The 18,357-nt window shown below is 36.7% G+C and overlaps 1 protein-coding gene across 1 annotated transcript in view; it reads left to right on the plus strand.

The window, feature by feature from the left end:
- NDC80 (NDC80 kinetochore complex component) overlaps nt 1-17,120 on the plus strand; it is a 45,681-nt gene extending 28,561 nt beyond the window's left edge. The window contains exons 13-17 of the mRNA XM_003262022.2: nt 1,146-1,235; nt 6,826-6,918; nt 9,419-9,549; nt 11,475-11,577; nt 16,922-17,120. Of these exons, the coding sequence (XP_003262070.1) occupies nt 1,146-1,235; nt 6,826-6,918; nt 9,419-9,549; nt 11,475-11,577; nt 16,922-17,059 (555 nt within the window). The 3' untranslated portion in view covers nt 17,060-17,120. The remainder of the gene's footprint in view (nt 1-1,145; nt 1,236-6,825; nt 6,919-9,418; nt 9,550-11,474; nt 11,578-16,921) is intronic.
- Nucleotides 17,121-18,357: the final 1,237 nt, after the last annotated feature.

Consider the following 18,357-nt stretch of genomic DNA (forward strand, 5'->3'; position numbering starts at 1 on the left):
TAGAATCAATAAGGTACAAAGCCAAGTGTTATAAGTAGTACTTGGTGAAAAGTTCTTTAAGAGATTTGAGAGGCCGGGCACGGTGGCTCAGGCCTGTAATCCCAGCACTTTGGGAGGCCTAAGTGGGCAGATCACGAGGTCAGGAGTTCGAGAGCAGCCTGGCCAATATGGTGAAACCCCATCTCTACTAAAAATACAAAAACTAGCCGGGTGTGGTGGTGCACACCTGTAGTCCCAGCTACTCGGGAGGCTGAGGCAGAGGAATCGCTTGAACCCAGAGGCAGAGGTTGCAGTGAGCCAGGATCACGCCACTGCACTCCAGCCTGGGCAACAGAGTGAGATTCCATCTCAAAAAAAAAAACAGAGAGATAGAAAGAGAGATTAAAGAGGCCACTGCATCTTTTGCAAGGAGCAGGCCAAAATTAAAACCCAGCAATAACTTCAAAAGACCTACTTAAAACATAATGGCATATGGGATTTTCTTTCAGCATAATGAAATGTTTTGGAACTAGAGGTGATGGTTACTGTATTAAATGCCACGGAATTACACACTATAATTTTATGTTAAACTTTATGTTTATTTTATGTTGTATGTTTAATTTTATGTTAATGTCATTTTAACCTAAGTATTTCAGTTTAACCATTTTAAAGTGTGAATTTCACCTCAGTTTAGAAAAATGACAAGCAATGAAGTGCTGTGTTAAAGTCAGTAGAACAGAATAAACATAAGAAATACAAGCAGAGAATCCTAAGACTACACAGTTGAAAAGGATTAAGAGAAATTGATACTTCTGGATAACATAGCATAAAAATACAACCTACATGTAAATTGTTTTCAAAAAAAATACTACAGTAAACTAAGTGTACTTGTAAAGTGTTTGAATAATAGCAATAAATTTCCAGGATAGGTGAGCAAATCTTGAATTTTGCAAGTATTCAAAACCAAAAGCAGGTTATAGTCTACACTTACAGAAATTTGATTAAAAACTAGTTTTGTTTCTGTTTGACAGTATATTAGATTTAAAATGTTATAACTTCACTTTTTCTCCAAAAGTGATTCCTCCTATCACAGTGTGTAGATGCTTCAGGAGGGATATTTTGTAATGAAATGTTATATGTCACCCACATTCCTATGTATTTTGTAGGTACCTCTTAAGGAACTCCTGAATGAAACTGAAGAAGAAATTAATAAAGCTCTAAATAAAAAAATGGGTTTGGAGGATACTTTAGAACAAGTAAGTAATAAAACATAAAAAGTCATATAGGCCGGGCGTGGTGGCTCACGCCTGTAATCCCAGCACTTTGGGAGGCCAAGGCGGGCGGATCACGAGGTCAGGAGATTGAGACCATCCTAGCTAACACAGTGAAACCCCGTCTCTACTAAAAATGCAAAAAATTAGCCGGGCGTAGTGGTAGGCGCCTGTAGTCCTAGCTACTTGGGAGGCTGAGGCAGGAGAATGGCTTGAACCCGGGAGGCGGAGCTTGCAGTGAGCTGAGATTGCGCCACTGCACTCCAGCCTGGGCGACAGAGCAAGACTCCATCTCAAAAAAAAAAAAAAAAGTCATATAAAGCAAAAGTTAGATTTTAAAACCTAAAATTAAATGTTAGTTGTGGTTTCTGATTGCTAAGGAATTTTTTAATAAAACTATGAAAAAATGAGAATTGGGTATACCCTCGACAGAGATATTTGAAGTAACTTATTAAGACATTTAAACATCCTAGCCTTCACATATCACATATGATGAAGCAAGATGAAACTAAGTAAATTTTCCTTTTTTAATAGAGAAGTGCCTCTAACTTGAGATAATTTAATATTTTTATACTAAAAGAGGTTTCAGGTGGCTACCTTGAAAGTAGGCAAGTATAATTATGGCATTAGAGGCTAATTAGCTGTGATAGATCAAGAGGTTTCTTTTTACCAAGTTTTTGCATTCTGGATCATGGAATTTCAGGAGAACTCAAATTCCTTTTGCTGTCTATTTTCAAAAGTGAATTTCAGGTAGTCTGTGCTTCTGAGATCCTTAATATCACCTATATCCCTGAAAAGGAAAATTCTATTATTGTATTTAGTAACCTTTAAAGTAAGCATTGTTAGTTAAGAAAAGTTAAGCTACTTCTCAAATGCATACACAAAGGATTTAATTTATAGGCTACCAAGCAGTTAAAGGAAACCACTTGTTAATTCAGCTCTTCAGGAACTACCGTGATCTGGCTAATAGATTTCGAGATATAAAATGAAATTTTATGTTTTCTCAGAAGAGAAGCTTGTTTATTTTTTCTCATCTGGAAACAAAACCTGTGACATTTCACAAATAATTATGCTAGTAACCCACAGAAAGACATTTTTCAAATATTAATAAATTCTATCAAGACTTACTTTGTATTAGAATTTTTACATTCTCAGAAAAATAGAAAAATTTGTAACATTAGGTAAGTGAAGAGTTTCATCACATCATACTATTATTACTGTAATTTGAGATTTCTAAAATATCTATGGAGAAAAGATGAAGAATTTGGACTGCTCCCTGGGAATGATGATTATTTGCAGTGAAGTCTTCCTTTAGCCTGCTTCATTTTGATTTCTGTTTTTTGTTGGAATGGGTACTAAAACCTGGAGATTCTCAAAAGGTATGAATTCCAAACAACAGGAACTTCATGTCTAAAACATCTTTCAGACTGACTTGAACTTTTTAAAGGCTATAGATGGGGGAAAGTTATAAAATGCCTACTATAGACTAGGCCCCATGTTAATGTCCTAAAGATAAATACATCCTTCAGGCACTCCCATATAGAGAAAAAGGCTGACATAGGTACAGTTATGCTCATCAGATTTTTAGGTTTACAAAACGCTTTGGGCTACAGGAAAACATGGCTTAGAGGGAATGCAATTGAAAATGTTAGGTGACTTAAACCAATGTATAGTAGAACTAGAGGGAAGGAAACAGGTTTAGGAAATGTTAAGGAGGTAGGACCCAAGGATTTCATGGCTGAATGTGCAAGCTTGAGGAGAAAGAAGTATCAACATGACTTCCATATTTTTGATGTGGGCAACTGAGTGGATCATAGTGCTATTAACCTAAAGGAGGAAAACTGAGAGCAGGGTATGGTGGGGACAGTGTTGGAGATGCTGAGCTTGCTGTCTGTGGGATATCCAGGAGGAAGCAGAAGCTATAGATTCAGAATGTAAGAAGGAGATCAGGGCTGAAAATACAGATTTGAGGGTCATTAGAGCATATGTAATGATTGAAGCCATATATGTGGATGAATGTGGAGGGGAAAGTGGCAGAGGACTAAATCCTAAAGAGTAGGGCCTGGCAAAGGAAGGAGATTCTGGGGAAAACTCTTAGAAAAAGTGGACAAAATTGGTTGGAGAACAACAGAAGAGAATATGCTTATATATATATGTAATATATATACGCCAAAGTAGGGAAAACTTTTCTTTCTTTTTTTCTCACTCTGTCGCCCAGGCTGGAGTGCAGTGGCGCGATCTTGGCTCACTGCAAGCTCCGCCTCCAGGGTTCACGACATTCTCCTGCCTCAGCCTCCCGAGTAGCTGGGACTACAGGCACCCACCACCATGCCCGGCTAATTTTTTGTATTTTTTAGTAGAGATGGGGCTTCACCGTGTTAGCCAGGATGGTCTCGATCTCGTGACCTCGTGATCCGTCCACCTCAGCCTCCCAGAGTGCTGGGATTACAGGCGTGAGCCACTGCGCCCGGCCAGGAAAACTTTTCAAGAAGGGAGAGATCAGTAATATCATACAGAGACTAACAACTAAAATTGTTTTCCTTATTGGACAAATAGTTTAACTAAGTTAAAATGGGATGGGGTAAAATGCAACTGGAAATAATAAAGGTTATGCAGAAATTAATAAATTAGAGTAACGAAACATTTAACCTGAAAAGTATCTTAAAATAATTGCCAAAATCATTTAAGAAAAAGCAGGAAAATAGAAAATGAGAAATAGTTTATAGAGATGGTGGAAATGTATTTGAATTATGAAGTAATATAGTATAAGCGGAAATTTATGTTTAAAATTTTTTGATGAAATGGATTATAACCTGAACAATAGAAATCCCAAAAAAGTCAAAATATGTAAGTAACCAGAAATCAAAGTAAAAAAAAGAATTTGCTCTTCAAAAGACTCCAATAACGGATAATTTCACAGGTCACTGTTTTCAAATACTGAAGACTGGATGATTTCTGTGACATGTAAATTATCATAGAGCATAAAGAGACCTAATTCATTTATAAGGCTAATGTGGGCCTCATACCACAACATGACAAAGATATCACAAAAAGAAGAAATTAAGCTAATCACACTTATGAATATGAATGTAAATAAAGGTTAAAGTTAAATATTTGAAACTGAAATTTATGCAGCAAATATTTTTTGAGTGCTTATGTGCATAGTACCGTAATAGATGGTGATACTAGTACAGTGCCAGCATCTGCCTTTGTGAACTTCATTTTAAGTGGGAAGATGGGCATGAAAACAATTTCTTCTATCATAGCTTTTTGTAATGTGAATACAGTGCACTATGGATTCTCATAATACACTTAAGTACAGGCTCCTTCTGAGAGAAGTGATAGCTGGGCTGAGTTGTGAATAACAAGTAGGAGTTGGCCAATGGATACACAGAAGGATGCTCGTGCTCATCCACATGCATGCACACACACATACAGCTTGAGGACCAGAGACCAAGGAGTACAGCATTGACCGGACATGGTGGCTCATGCCTATAATCCTAGCACTTTGAGAGGCCAAGGCGGGTGGATTGCTTGAGCTCAGGAGTTCAAGACCAGCCGGGCAACATGGCAAAACCCAGCCGCTACCAAAAATACAAAAATTAGCTGGGTGTAGTGGCGTGCACCTGCAGTCCCAGCTACTCCAGAGGCTGAGGTGGGAGGATTGCTTGAACCCTGGAGGTGGAGGCTGCAGTGAGCTGAGATTGTGCCACTGCACTCCAGCCTAGGTGACGAAGTGAGACCCTTTCTCCAAAAAGAAAAAACAAAGAGCACAGCATATTAATAAATTACCATGAGTGTAAGTGAGATAAGGGAGAAGCCTGGAGAGACAAGAACCTAATTATGAAGCGGCTTGCTTACTGGTTGAATTTTTTGTATTCTTTAGGCAGTGGAGATCAATGAAGATTTATAAGTAAGGAAATAACAATAATTATTGTTATTTTAGTAATTTCACACTATTGGCCTTTTGAAGAATAGATTAGACGTGCGTGAGACTAGACCATGCAATTAAGAGACCTATCAATATCTTATACAGTGAACAGTAAATGGTAGGGACCCAAAGCAAGGCTATTACAGTGAAGACGGAGAAAGGAGATTTAAAGATGGAAACAACAGTTTGGTTGTCCATTTGTGAGTGAAGGCCAAGAAAGAAATCAAGAACGCCCAGGTGTCTTATCTTTGGCAGATGGGTATGTGGTGATGTTCTTTACCTTGATAGAGAATATAAAAGAGAAGGGTATAGAAGAGAGAATTGTAGGTTGGGATATGCTGAGTTTCAGGTCTCTGGGGCATCAAAGTGGAGAATGTTCAGTAGGCAATTGGAGTCGGGCTATGTGTGTGTGTGTGTGTGTGTGTGTGTGTGTGTGTGTGTGTATGTGTATATATATACGTATATATATATACATATGTGTATGTGTGTGTATATGTATATATATATATATACACAATGTGTGTGTATATGTGTGTGTGTGTGTTTGTATATGTATATATATATACACAATGGAAATGTGTACTTTGGGAATCAGAAAAAAATGTTTAAGTAATTAATGCAGCTTTAGTAATGCTGACATGGAAAGTGGAAGCTGTTCAGAGATCAGTAAACATGCTTTTGACCAACTACGAGGATCCGTGGAAGTTCTGGTTACTTGAGTAACTGTTGTTGTTATTACAGGTGAATTTAAAACAACTTGTTTAACTTGTTAGTTACTGCAGATATAACATACCTTTAGAAAAAGTTCTTGGTGTTAGGTCTGGTTTTGAGTTCTGGGCATATGCTAGTTGTATATGTCACTACCCTGTGTTTTGTAGCAAATAACAATAGCTTCACTAAATTTGAACCCCTAAATTTTTTTTTAATTTCATATGTGTGTAGAATTATCCTTTTAACAAAAGTCAGCTATTTATACATTTTACTATGTTTCCTGCAGGAAACAGTTTCCTCTTGGTATAGCTGAAGAACATTCTCTATTAATTGCTGACATCAACTGGTATCAGCACTTGCCAACAGGAAATGAACTTGAAAAACACTTTTTTCTTTCAGTTTTGGTTTCAACTGATCTTAAAGTTGAAGCTTTAACAAGATTAAATGTGGTTACCTTATTACTTTTTGAAGGAATGCATGACTATAACTAATAGCAAACATCCAATAAAATTAATATAAACAATTCTTTTTTAACATTTTAGAAAATGAACATACAAATGAAAAGCTAAATAGCTGTAGTAGATATAGTCTAAATAAAGCTAGATTTCAAATCCAGAGGCAAAAATTATTTATATGTGAATAAATTAATATAACAATATTAATAATATATAATATATATGAGAGCTTAAAAAGCACTCCCACAACAACTAGTGGAAAAACAGATATTAACATCATTAACTTTGAGGTTTCTTTGAAATTAATTTCTCTTTGGAGAATAATAAAGTTTTTGGACAGATGATAAGTGAGAGTCCAAAAGGACTAGAAGAAATAACATTGTTCAGTTAGTTGATAGATACTATAAAAACTCTGTAACTTGTTAAAATATCTTTGATGTATAGTTATGATTTCTCAACCAAAGTTTTATTTCCCCAGTTGAATGCAATGATAACAGAAAGCAAGAGAAGTGTGAGAACTCTGAAAGAAGAAGTTCAAAAGCTGGATGATCTTTACCAACAAAAAATTAAAGTAAGAACTTTGCCACAATTTGCGTAGGTTATCGAAAGCTATGTCATGATTGCTTGATGAGTCACATATTCTGACATCAAAACCAAAATCTTTAAGCTATATACATCCTATAATTTGTATCTTGGGTTAGTTTTCTCTGCCAAAGTTTATCATAAGGAGTTATTTTATTTTGTTCTTTAAAGGACATTTTTCTGGATTAGGGCTATTTTACCATAGAAAAGGAACATTTGCGGCCGGGCGCGGTGGCTCACGCCTGTAATCCCAGCACTTTGGGAGGCCGAGGCGGGCGGATCACGAGGTCAGGAGATCGAGACCATCCTGGCTAACACAGTGAAACCCTGTCTCTACTAAAAATACAAAAAATTAGCCAGGCGAGGTGGCGGGCGCCTGTAGTCCCAGCTACTCAGGAGGCTGAGGCAGGAGAATGGCGTGAACCCCGGGGGGGCGGAGCCTGCAGTGAGCCGAGATCGCGCCATTGCACTCCAGCCTGGGCGACAGCGAGACTCTGTCTCAAAATAAATAAATAAATAAATAAATAAAAGGAACATTTGCTGTTCCTTTATCTGATATTTTATTCTTGCATAGGTGACTCAGTATCCTTGCAAAACTAAACAGAATCTCTCCTACCTTTTTGTAGAGATTTAGTGTTATGTACTGCTAAAGCCTGAACCCCAATAAGGTCTTTTGAATATGTAGTTGCCCGCCAAGAGTCATTGTAAACTTACTATCCTGATCAAATTCCAAAGACTGTTTACATGCAATCTAGAAGGTGGGTAAAATAAAAAGACTGATTCTTCAACATTCTACTGTTTGACCAGCATTTTACTTAAAGTATTCAGATGACTCTATTCATTACCACTTACACAATTCATGTGAAAATTTTAACTATGCCAATATTTTTTACTTATGTCAACAAAGTATTAGGAATTGAAAATTTTCTCTTGGCCTATGTTATATTTAGGACCTATTTGTTTTCTTAAACAGTGTGAAATGTTTAGAAAATACACCACATAATATGATCTAAATGTGAAATATAAGACATTGGTAATCATTTTTCTTTTTTCACACATCCTCCATGACAATGCTTGAGTTTACTCTCTGACGCACTTAAATGAAAGGTTTTATGATACTTAATCTTCACAAACCTTAGAAATGATTAATTTGGGCTACTTTGCCTGTGCATAGTTAATACATCTGTGAAATAAGGACCTAGATAAGGCCTCCTTGAAGCTCATGGGGAAAAATCTTAATTAAAATATTATAAAATTTCCTGTTGTTCAGACTGGAAGATACTGCTGAATGAATCCTATGCAAGCTTTTTGAAAAGGTCACATTTGGTAAATACTTCCAACTCACCAAAAAAGTAAAAAACTTCACTTAATAAATTCTAGCTAGTTGACCTTGGCACCCTGAAAACTGAACCAATTTTATTTAGTTTCTGCATCTTTGAGAATAAAATGACTTTTTAATTTTTTTAAAGGAAAAAGTATTTTTTGTTCATAATATACATGCTCATTACAAACAATAGAGACTTAAGAGAGAAATGTATAAAATGGAAACTGAAATGTACCTTATAATCTACCATAATCCCATCACTAGAAACAACGGTTAAAGTTTAGGGAGTGTCTTCCAGATATACAAACATATATTTTTTTAATGGTACCAAATTATACATAGTTTTTCATAATCTGTCTTTCTCAAGAAAAGATATCATGGATATCTTTTCATTCAAATGTAGAGAGAGCAATCCTTCTGTTGTGTTTTTATTTTATTTTACATATATACATAAGTATATATATATAACTTATTTAGCTAGCCCCTGATTAATTTTTTCCCTAAATTTTCAACTGACAAATAATGTTGCTGTGAATATCTTTGTATATCTTTATGTATTTTTCCATTCCTTCTCTTTGATAAATTTCTGAAGCAGAACCATTGAGTTAAAGGTTATATATATTTTAAATTTTAATAAATATTTTCAAATTTAAAAATAATAAAATCACTTTTTTTTTTTTTTTTTTTTTGAGACAGGGTCTCGCTCTGTCACCCAGGCTGGAATGCCGTAGCACAGTCTCAGCTCACTGCAACCTCCAACTCCTGGGTTCAAGCGATTCTCATGTCTCAGCCTCAGAAGTAACTGGGATTACAGGCACATGCCACCAAGCCCAAATAATTTTTGTATTTTTAATAGAGATGGGGTTTCACCCTGCTGGCCAGGCTGGTCTCAAACCCTTGACCTCAAGTGATCCACCCACCTCGACCTCCCAAAGTGCTGGGATGACAGGCATGAGCCACCATGCCCAGCCACATTTGTTTTTATAATACAGAATTCCCAGAGGAGCACTTTAAAGTCTCTTGCATATGAAACAGTAAGCATCTTGAGAATACAAATGATGCAACCTGATTTTATTTAAGTGCTTTTTATAATTGTTTTAAATCCACCTAAAGTATACAGAATGTGAATATCAAGAAACCCATAACCATGACTTTATCTTGATAGGAAGCAGAGGAAGAGGATGAAAAATGTGCCAGTGAGCTTGAGTCCTTGGAGAAACACAAGCACCTGCTAGAAAGTACTGTTAACCAGGGGCTCAGTGAAGCTATGAATGAATTAGATGCTGTTCAGCGGGAGTAAGTTTATCTCACCAAGATTTATACGTTTATTTTCGGATTATTAATTTAACAATTCCATAAAATTAGATGTATTTTTATTTGCTTTAATTTATAGTATACAGCTATTTAGGATGGAAAGAATGGTATATAGAACTTAAGTACAACTGCTTATAACTCGAGAACTTTCCCTATCAACAGATACATTCTGTTAGTATTACAGTTACTGTCTACCAAGAAATCATTAGTCTTTAGATCTAGTTAATACATGGCTTTTAATTCCTGAAAACAACATAAAAAATTTTAAATCAATTCAAATAAATTTGGCTATTTGTTAGTGAATTTTAATAAAATTCCACTAAGCTTTAATGAACTCCACTGAGCTCATGTTTTTATTTCCTAGAAATTATGTATATTATATAGTAAAATGTAATTATACTATAAATTATAGTCAGTCTACTATAACACAACATATGCCTTCTAAATAGTTACCATGCTGTGCAAAATCATGCCATAAAAATCACAGGACCTATGGGAAAACTGATATTGAGGCACAGCACTAACAAATTTCATCAGTAGTTAGGCTCAGTGGCACACACCTGTAGTCCCAGCTACTCACCAGGCCAAGACAGGAGAATCACTTGAGAAGTTCAAGAAGTTCAAGGCCATCCTGGGCAACATAGCAAGACTCCATCTCTAAAAAAATTAAAAACTCCATCAGTGACACATATAAACAAAAGATAAGAATCAAACAAAAATGTTAGCACAATGATACACATACTTAATGGCTAAGAAATACATAATGCTACAATAAATATGGGACCCTTCATATTAAAAAGACCTCTAGTTTGATTTGAGAAATGGGCATTCAGAAGGCTGCAGACTGTGAGTTACTGTAAAGAGGTAGAAAGTGGGTTATCTGAAGTGGGATGGAAATTGCACCATCAGTACTGCATGCATGTGGCTCATTACATATGCAGTGCACTGAGTAGCTGGTGTACATTTGATGTGTGTGCTTACATGTGTATATTCTTTTGCATCCGGATTCAGCTGGGTGCAGTTTTCTGCATTCACCAAGTATTTCTCAGGAAAGAAATTGGCATAAGCAAACATGAAGTTTGCCAGATTGCACTCATATTTCCAAACAAACAGAACAGAACTGCCTATATATTTTGTTATATTTCTTAGAAGTACTTTATAATCAAATTATACATTGTCAGGATCTCCTCCTTCTCAGTTTCCCTTACAATTTTTAAAACTTACGTAGGAAAAATGTTAGACACACTATATAATAGCATCCTTTCTTTAAATAATATTCTGTCTCTGTGTATATAATGCTCTTGTGCAACTTATATAAAATCAATATGCTGAACACTTAATCCATAGGCTCCGTGTACATTTATGTAAAATATGCATTTTTTAAGTCTTAAGTTGCCCTCAAATAACTGAAAAATTTCCTACTTTGAGATTGCAAGTACAAGTCTTGTGAAAGTCATTTCTCTTCACTTCTTTATTTGTAGGCCAAGGGGAGAAAACTCAGTTTAGGTTTATTTGGCCTGCAATTTTATTGGTTTTAATTTGAATTTGAATTCCTATAAGTAAGACTTCTACTCCCCCATTTGCAAATTTTTGTCTTGCCCAGAAAGCATTTGAGTTTACAATCCCTTTGGAGACTCAGTTATAACCCTTCGCTCCAAAGCTTTATATGTTAAAACATGAAGTTTTGGTGCTCTTTTGTTGTGTTGCTTGCAAAGGATCTTTGAAAATATTTATATTTCTCTTTTAATGATTGATAGTGGGACTGGTACAAATTATACATATAGTATGCAGCACATAAATCAATCACAGTTTGGTTTTATTGAATGTGGAAATGGGAAGTGAGCTAACTAGAACTGATGTATAAATTTTTTTCCTGGACAACTTACACGAGAGTTTTTGTTCTACAGATACCAGCTAGTTGTGCAAACCACGACTGAAGAAAGACGAAAAGTGGGAAATAACTTGCAACGTCTGTTAGAGATGGTTGCTACACATGTTGGGTCTGTAGAGGTAAGTATGTGATGGTCTTTCCTACGTTCTAAGAAAGGTTTTTAAAACTTTGATATATTTCTGCTTTCTTCCATAGAAATTAAATGATGAATTTTATTTGTATTTAAAGTATGATCTAGCAAAAATTTATCAGAAGAATCTTGTCTACTGGTGTGGCAATGTGATGCAGGGGAACACTTGTGCTTTTTTTTTTTTTTTTTTTTTTTTTTGAGATGGAGTTTCACTCTCGTCAGCCAGGCTGGTGTCCAATGGCATGGTCTCAACTCACTGCAACCTCCACTTCCCGGGTTCAAGTGATTCTCCTGTCTCGGCCTCCCAAGTAGCTGGGATTACAGGAGCCCGCCACCACGCCCAGCTAATTTTTGTATTTTTAGTAGAGACGGGGTTTCGCCTTGTTGGCCAGGCTGGTCTCAAACTCCTGACCTCAGGTGATTCACCCGCCTTGGCCTCCCAAAGTGCTGGGATTACAGGCGTGAGCCACTGCACCCAGCCCACTTGTGCATTTTATAAAGTAATCTATTGTATTTGCATAAACAACATATGATGTTATGTATTACATCAACAGTGTATAATGATGCTATGCCAGGCCATGTTCTACATACTGAAAACATATTAGTACATTTGCATTCGTACATTTAGGATTTCATTAAGCTTAAGGTGAAAGGGCATATCTTATGATGATCATTATTATTTTCTGTGATTTCATATAAGCACAAAGTAAAGTATTTCAGAAGTATGAGGTTTATTCACCTTATCCCCACTCTTCACACAGCTAAAGTTCACCAATAAAACTATCCCTCCAACCTGCTGCACAGAGCCCCAGAAGCTAAGATAAATCGCTGAACTATAAAATTCTTGGTTAATTTATTAGGTGATAATATATTTCCAGTTCAGTATGGTTTAAGAAAAAAATTCACTTTATCATATTAATAGACTTCCATTTATTGAAAACATGAGCATATGATAACCTACTACCCATCCTCTCCCCTGAAAGACATTGAACTGCTGCTTTCTTGGTCCCAATGGTCTTCACTTTTTAGTGTGAAGAACTAAGAAAAGCATCCTAGCTACTATGTCAGAAAACATGGGTTCTACCCACTTTCTAATTCAAGCACTTAGTGGTTCTATAACCTTGCCTGATCCTTTTCAACCAGTGTTATTCATCTGAACCATAGGACAAAAAATTATCTGAGTGATATGTTCTCATTTTCCCAAGCATAGTATACAATAATTCTATTCTAGATGCGTAAAAGTTTATTCATAGCATACAATTGATGGCTTAGGTTGACAGAGCCTGTTTTTATGTATCATTTTACATCTTTGGGTCCTTAGTTTCTTCATCTGTAAAAATGAAGCAGTTGTGCTAAACAGTTGTGAACATCCTTAGCACATCTGACTTTCTTTTCTTTCTTTTTTTTATTTTTTGAGACAGCCTCACTCTGTCGCCCAGGCAATAGTGCAATGGCACAATCTCAGCTCACTGCAAGTTCGCCTCCCAGGTTCAAGGGATTCTCCTGCCTCAGCCTCCCAAGTAGCTGGGATTACAGGCATGTGCCACCATGCCTGGCTAATATTTGTATTTTTAGTGGAGACAGAGTTTCACCATGTGGCCAGGCTGGTCTCAAACTCCTGACCTCAAGTGATCTGCCCGCCTCAGCCTCCCAAAGTTCTCGGATTGCAGGCGTGAGCCACTGCACCTGGCCGTGATTTTCTATTATCTGCAGCTCTATTGTCTGTCCTTTGTTAATTCAGTAGTAACTTATCACTAGGGATTTGTGTGAAGTAATCGCAGTTATCAATGTTTTAATCAGTTAACATAAAGCTAGATTTGAAAACCTAATGGTAAGTTCCTATTATTTTTTAGTTTCTGTACAGTTTGGTGTTATTGGGAAAATTAGACCAAATTCAGCAAGCACTAAGCACTTACTTTGCACTATGCAAAATTTATGATTAATCAGTATAAATTCTTAATAGCTTTCATAAAATATGGAGGAACCATAGAAGTGTGGTTCCAATAAACAATATTTGTTGAACAGGATCAGGCAAAATGAGGAACTTTTACAATGAGTAATGAACTTGGACTAAAGAAAACAGGGTGGGGGTGTTTAGATCTAAAGGTACCTTTAGATGGAATATTTTTCTTGTGGGACAAAGTGTTTACTTGAGCAGTTCCTGGTTGGAGCCCCATAAAGGTCTCACATGTGGCTTGATGTTCTAGACCAGGGGTCAGCAAACTACAACCTGCAGGCCCAATTGGGCCTACAGCCTGCTTTTTTAAATAAAGTTTTATTGGAACACAGCCACCTCATTTGTTTCAGTATATCTTTGGCTGGTTTTGTGCTACAGTGGCAGAATTGAGCAATTGTTAAGAAAACCATCTAGACTGCCAAGTCTAAAGTAGTTATTATTTGATTCTTTACAGAAAAACTTTGCTTTTCCTGCGAGACACAAAATCACATTTTGTTGTTGTTGTTGTTCTGTTTAGGCATACCAAGAATTATTATAAAGCTGTAATAACTAGCACATTGTAGTATTGATGCAGAAAGACCAGTCTCTGTGATTAAGAGTGCAGAAATAGATGCATGAGCATAGACATGAAATATATGTGAGAGAGGCAGTATTTCAGCACAGTCAGATAAAATGAATTGTTCAATTAATGAAGTTGGATCCCTACCTTAAACTCTACACAGAAATCAGTTCCAGACGGATTCAGAAATTAATGTGAGGCTAACTTTTTTAACTTTTACGAGAATTATAAGAAACTATCTGTATACTTTCGGGGTTGTAAATGAGTTCTTAAATTAGACACAAAAAGCACAAACCACAAAAAAAATTATTTACAAATTTACCTTTATTAAAATTAAGATCTTCTCTACATCAAAAGACATGGAAAGAGAGTGGAAAGACAAGCCACAAACTGATAGAAGATGTTTTTTAAAACACAACTGGTAAAGGATTACCATCCAGATATACAGTGGCCTCTGAAAAATAAAAAAATGGACCAAAGATTTGAAGGGGCCCCGAAAATATGTACATCTGATATGTATCAATAAAAATAATTATTTTACTTGAATGAGAATTTCACAAAAGAACCAAGGTGGCCAATAAACATATGAAAGCATATGTCATATTCCACACTTAAGAAATTGGCAAAAATTTAGTTTGATCATTACCAAATGCCAGCAGGGATGTGGAGAAATGGGAGTTCTAATTTACTGCTAGCAGCTATGTAAATTGATAAAATAATTTTAGAAAATAATTTGGCGGCCGGGCACAGTGGGTCATGCCTGTAATCCCAGCACTTTGGGAGGCCAAAGCCGGCGGATCACAAGGTCAGGAGATCGAGACCATCCTGGCCAACATTGTGAAACCCCATCTCTACTAAAAATACAAAAATTAGCTGGGTGTGGTGGTGTGTGCCTGTAATCCCAGCTACTCAGGAGGCTGAGGCACGAGAATCGCTTGAACCCAGGAGGCAGAGGTTGCAGTGAGCTGAGATCGCACCACTGCACTCCAGCCTGGCGACAGAGCAAGACTCTGTCTCAAAAAAAAAAAAAAAAAACAGATAAGAAAGTAATTTGGCAATCCCAAAAACCAACTTTCACTCTAGGTATATTTGCCCTAAAAAAATATTTACACTATATGCTAGGGGGCTGTACTAGGTTGAATAGTGCCCCCCGCAAAAGTCATGTCTATCCTAAATCACACAAGGTGACCTTATTTGGAAGTAGGATCTTTGCAAATGTAATTGGTTAAGATGAGGTCATGTTGGATTAGGGTAGGCCCTAAATCCAGTGACTGGTATCCTTATATTAAGGTCATGTGAAGACAGAGGCAGATATTGGGGTGAAGCAGCCACATGCTAAGGAACACCATGGACTGCCAGGAGCCACCGGAAGCTGGGAAGAGGCAAATAAGGATTCTTCCCTAGAGCCTTCAGAGAGACTATGGCCCTGCTGACATCTTGATTTCAAACTTCTGGCCTCCAGAGCTGAAAGAATACATTTCTGTTGTTTTAAGCCACCTAGTTTGTGGTAATTTGTTACAGTATCAGTATTTGAAATAGCAAAAAAATAAACAACAACAACAAGAAAAAATAATGTGGCATGTTAGTTTCCCATTGCTAATGTAACAAATTACCACCAACCTAATGGCTTAAAACAACACAAATTTATCATCTTAGAGTTATTAAGGTTAGTCTAAAATGGGTCCAAAGGGCTGTAATCTTTCTGGGGCCTTTGCTGGCTTCTAGAGGACACCTACAGTCCTTGGCTTGTAGCTCCTTCCTTTATCATTAAAGCCAGTGCATGGCGTCTTCTCTCCTCTCTGCCTTCTGCTGCTGTCCTTAAATTCCTTCTCTGACTCTGACACTGGTGATTTCCTCTTCTAAGGACCCACCTGGATAGTGCAGGATAATCTCCTTTTCTCAAGATCCTTAACTTAGTCACATCTACAGTTTCTTTTGCTATGTAAGCTAATAGTCACAGGTTCCTTTCTGGAATTAGAGCATGGACATCTTTGGAAAGGCTGTTACTCAGCCTACCACACCTGGGAACAAACAAAACTTCATTACCAGCAAAATAAGTAAATGTTGATATATTCATTCTAGAATACTATGCAGTCCATTGAATAAACTGCAGCCATATGTAGTAACATGAATGAATTTTAAAATACTGGATGAAAAAGTCATAGAACATTATATTTAATATCATTTGATAAATATGAAGGTTAAAACCAGGTACTATTAAATCAATATATTATTTAGACATACATTCATCTCTCTGTGTATGTGTAATAAAGGTATAATATAAAGAAAAGCAAAACACCATTCAGGCAAGAGGTTATATCTTGGGGAGAAAAAAGTAGATACAATTAGGAAAGGGCACAAAAAGAGAGCCTACGTGGTGAATACAAATATATTCTTTTTACTTTTTTTTTTTTTTTTTTTTGGAGATAGCATCTTGCTCTATGATGCAGGCTGGAATGCAGTGGTCCAGTCTTGGCTCACTGCAACCTCCACTTCCCAGGCTCAGGTGATCTCCTGCCTCAGCCTCTTGCATAGTTGGAATTACAGGCACACACCACCACACCTGGCTAATTTTTGTATTTTTAGTAGAGAGGGGGTTTTGCCATGTTGGTCAGGCTGGTCTCAAACTCCTGACCTCAAGTGATCCACCCACCTCAGCCTCATAAAGTGCTGGGATTACAGGAGTGAGCCACCACGCCCGGCCCTTTTTATTCTTAACTTAAAAATGTTATTCTCTTGTTTGTAAATTTTACAATTAAACATTTTAAAAGAAGTTAATTTTTTTTTACTTTAACAATTGTTAATTCTCTTCACTAGAAAAATCTTGAGGAGCAGATTGCTAAAGCTGATAGAGAATATGAAGAATGCATGTCAGAAGATCTCTCGGAAAATATTAAAGAGATTAGAGATAAGTATGAGAAGAAAGCTGCTCTAATTAAATCTTCTGAAGAATGAAGATAAAATGTTGATCATGTATATATATCCATAGTGAATAAAATTGTCTCAGTAAAGTGTATTTTTCTCTCTCATTTCTTACTAATTTCAAGTGGTGAGAAGACAAGTTGGTATGATTTAAACCAGAAGTTGGCAAAATACAGATTGAGGATCCCTTACCCAAAATGCTTGGGACCAGAATTGTTTTGGAATTGGGTTTTTGGGGGTTGGGTTTTTTGTTTTTTTTGGTTTTTTTTTTTGTTTTTTTTCAGATTTTGGAAATCTTGTGATATCTTGAGGACAGGACTCATATCTAAACATGAGATTTATTTATACACCTTATACACATAGGCTGAAGGTTATTTCATACAATATTTTTAATAATTTTGTGCATGAAACAATTTTGACTGAAATCCTTCATGAGGTCAAGTGTGGCATTTTCCAGTTGGTGTTATGTCAGTGCTCGAAAAGTTTCAGATTTTAGGCTGTTTGCGGTGGCTCATGCGTGTAATCCGAGCACTTTGGGAGGCCGAGGTGTGAGACTCTACAAAAAGTTTAAAAATAAGCCAGGTATGGTGGCACCCACCTGCAGTCCTAGCTACTCAGGAGACTGAAGTAGGAATCTACCTTGAGTCCAGGAGGTTGAGGCTGCAGTGAGCTGTGATCATGCCACTGCACACCAGCCTGGGTGGCAGAGCAAGACCCTATCTCCAAAAAAGAAAAAAAGAAAAGTTTCAGATTTTGAAGCATTTTGGATTAGAGATGTTCTCAACCTACATCATGTGGGCCAAATCCAGCCGCACCCATTTATTTTCATAGTGTCTATGACTGCTTTCTTACTGCAATGGCAGAGTTGAGTATATTCCAAAGAGACCATGTGGCCTGCAAAGCCAGAAATGTTGAGAAATGTTTACTGTCTGGCCCTTTACCGAAAGTTCGCTGATCCCTTGTACAAATTATACAAAAGTTGGTACTAACTAAACTTTTTAATGACTCTAGGCATATAGTACAACCCACTCCTGATCCAGAGCCCTATGGTTTTCCAAGAAGATAAAGTTCTTTCTGGCTTCATGCCATCTTTACTCTGAAACAGAAGAATACAGAATGTGAGAAACAGAAGAAATAAAAGAGTTCAACCCCCTCATTTTAGAGATGGGAGTTTATTTCTAGAGAAGCTCTGATTTCCCTCAGATTACACCTCTTAGTAGTGCTACAAGCCACACTGGAACTTATTTGAGCTGGTGCACAATCCTGGGTACAGCCACAGGAGCCATGACAAATGAATATTCAGGATGTTAGAATGTGAGGTTTAAATTTCT

Source organism: Nomascus leucogenys, chromosome 4 (genome assembly GCF_006542625.1).
Source record: "Nomascus leucogenys isolate Asia chromosome 4, Asia_NLE_v1, whole genome shotgun sequence".
Classification (NCBI taxonomy): Eukaryota; Metazoa; Chordata; class Mammalia; order Primates; family Hylobatidae; genus Nomascus; species Nomascus leucogenys.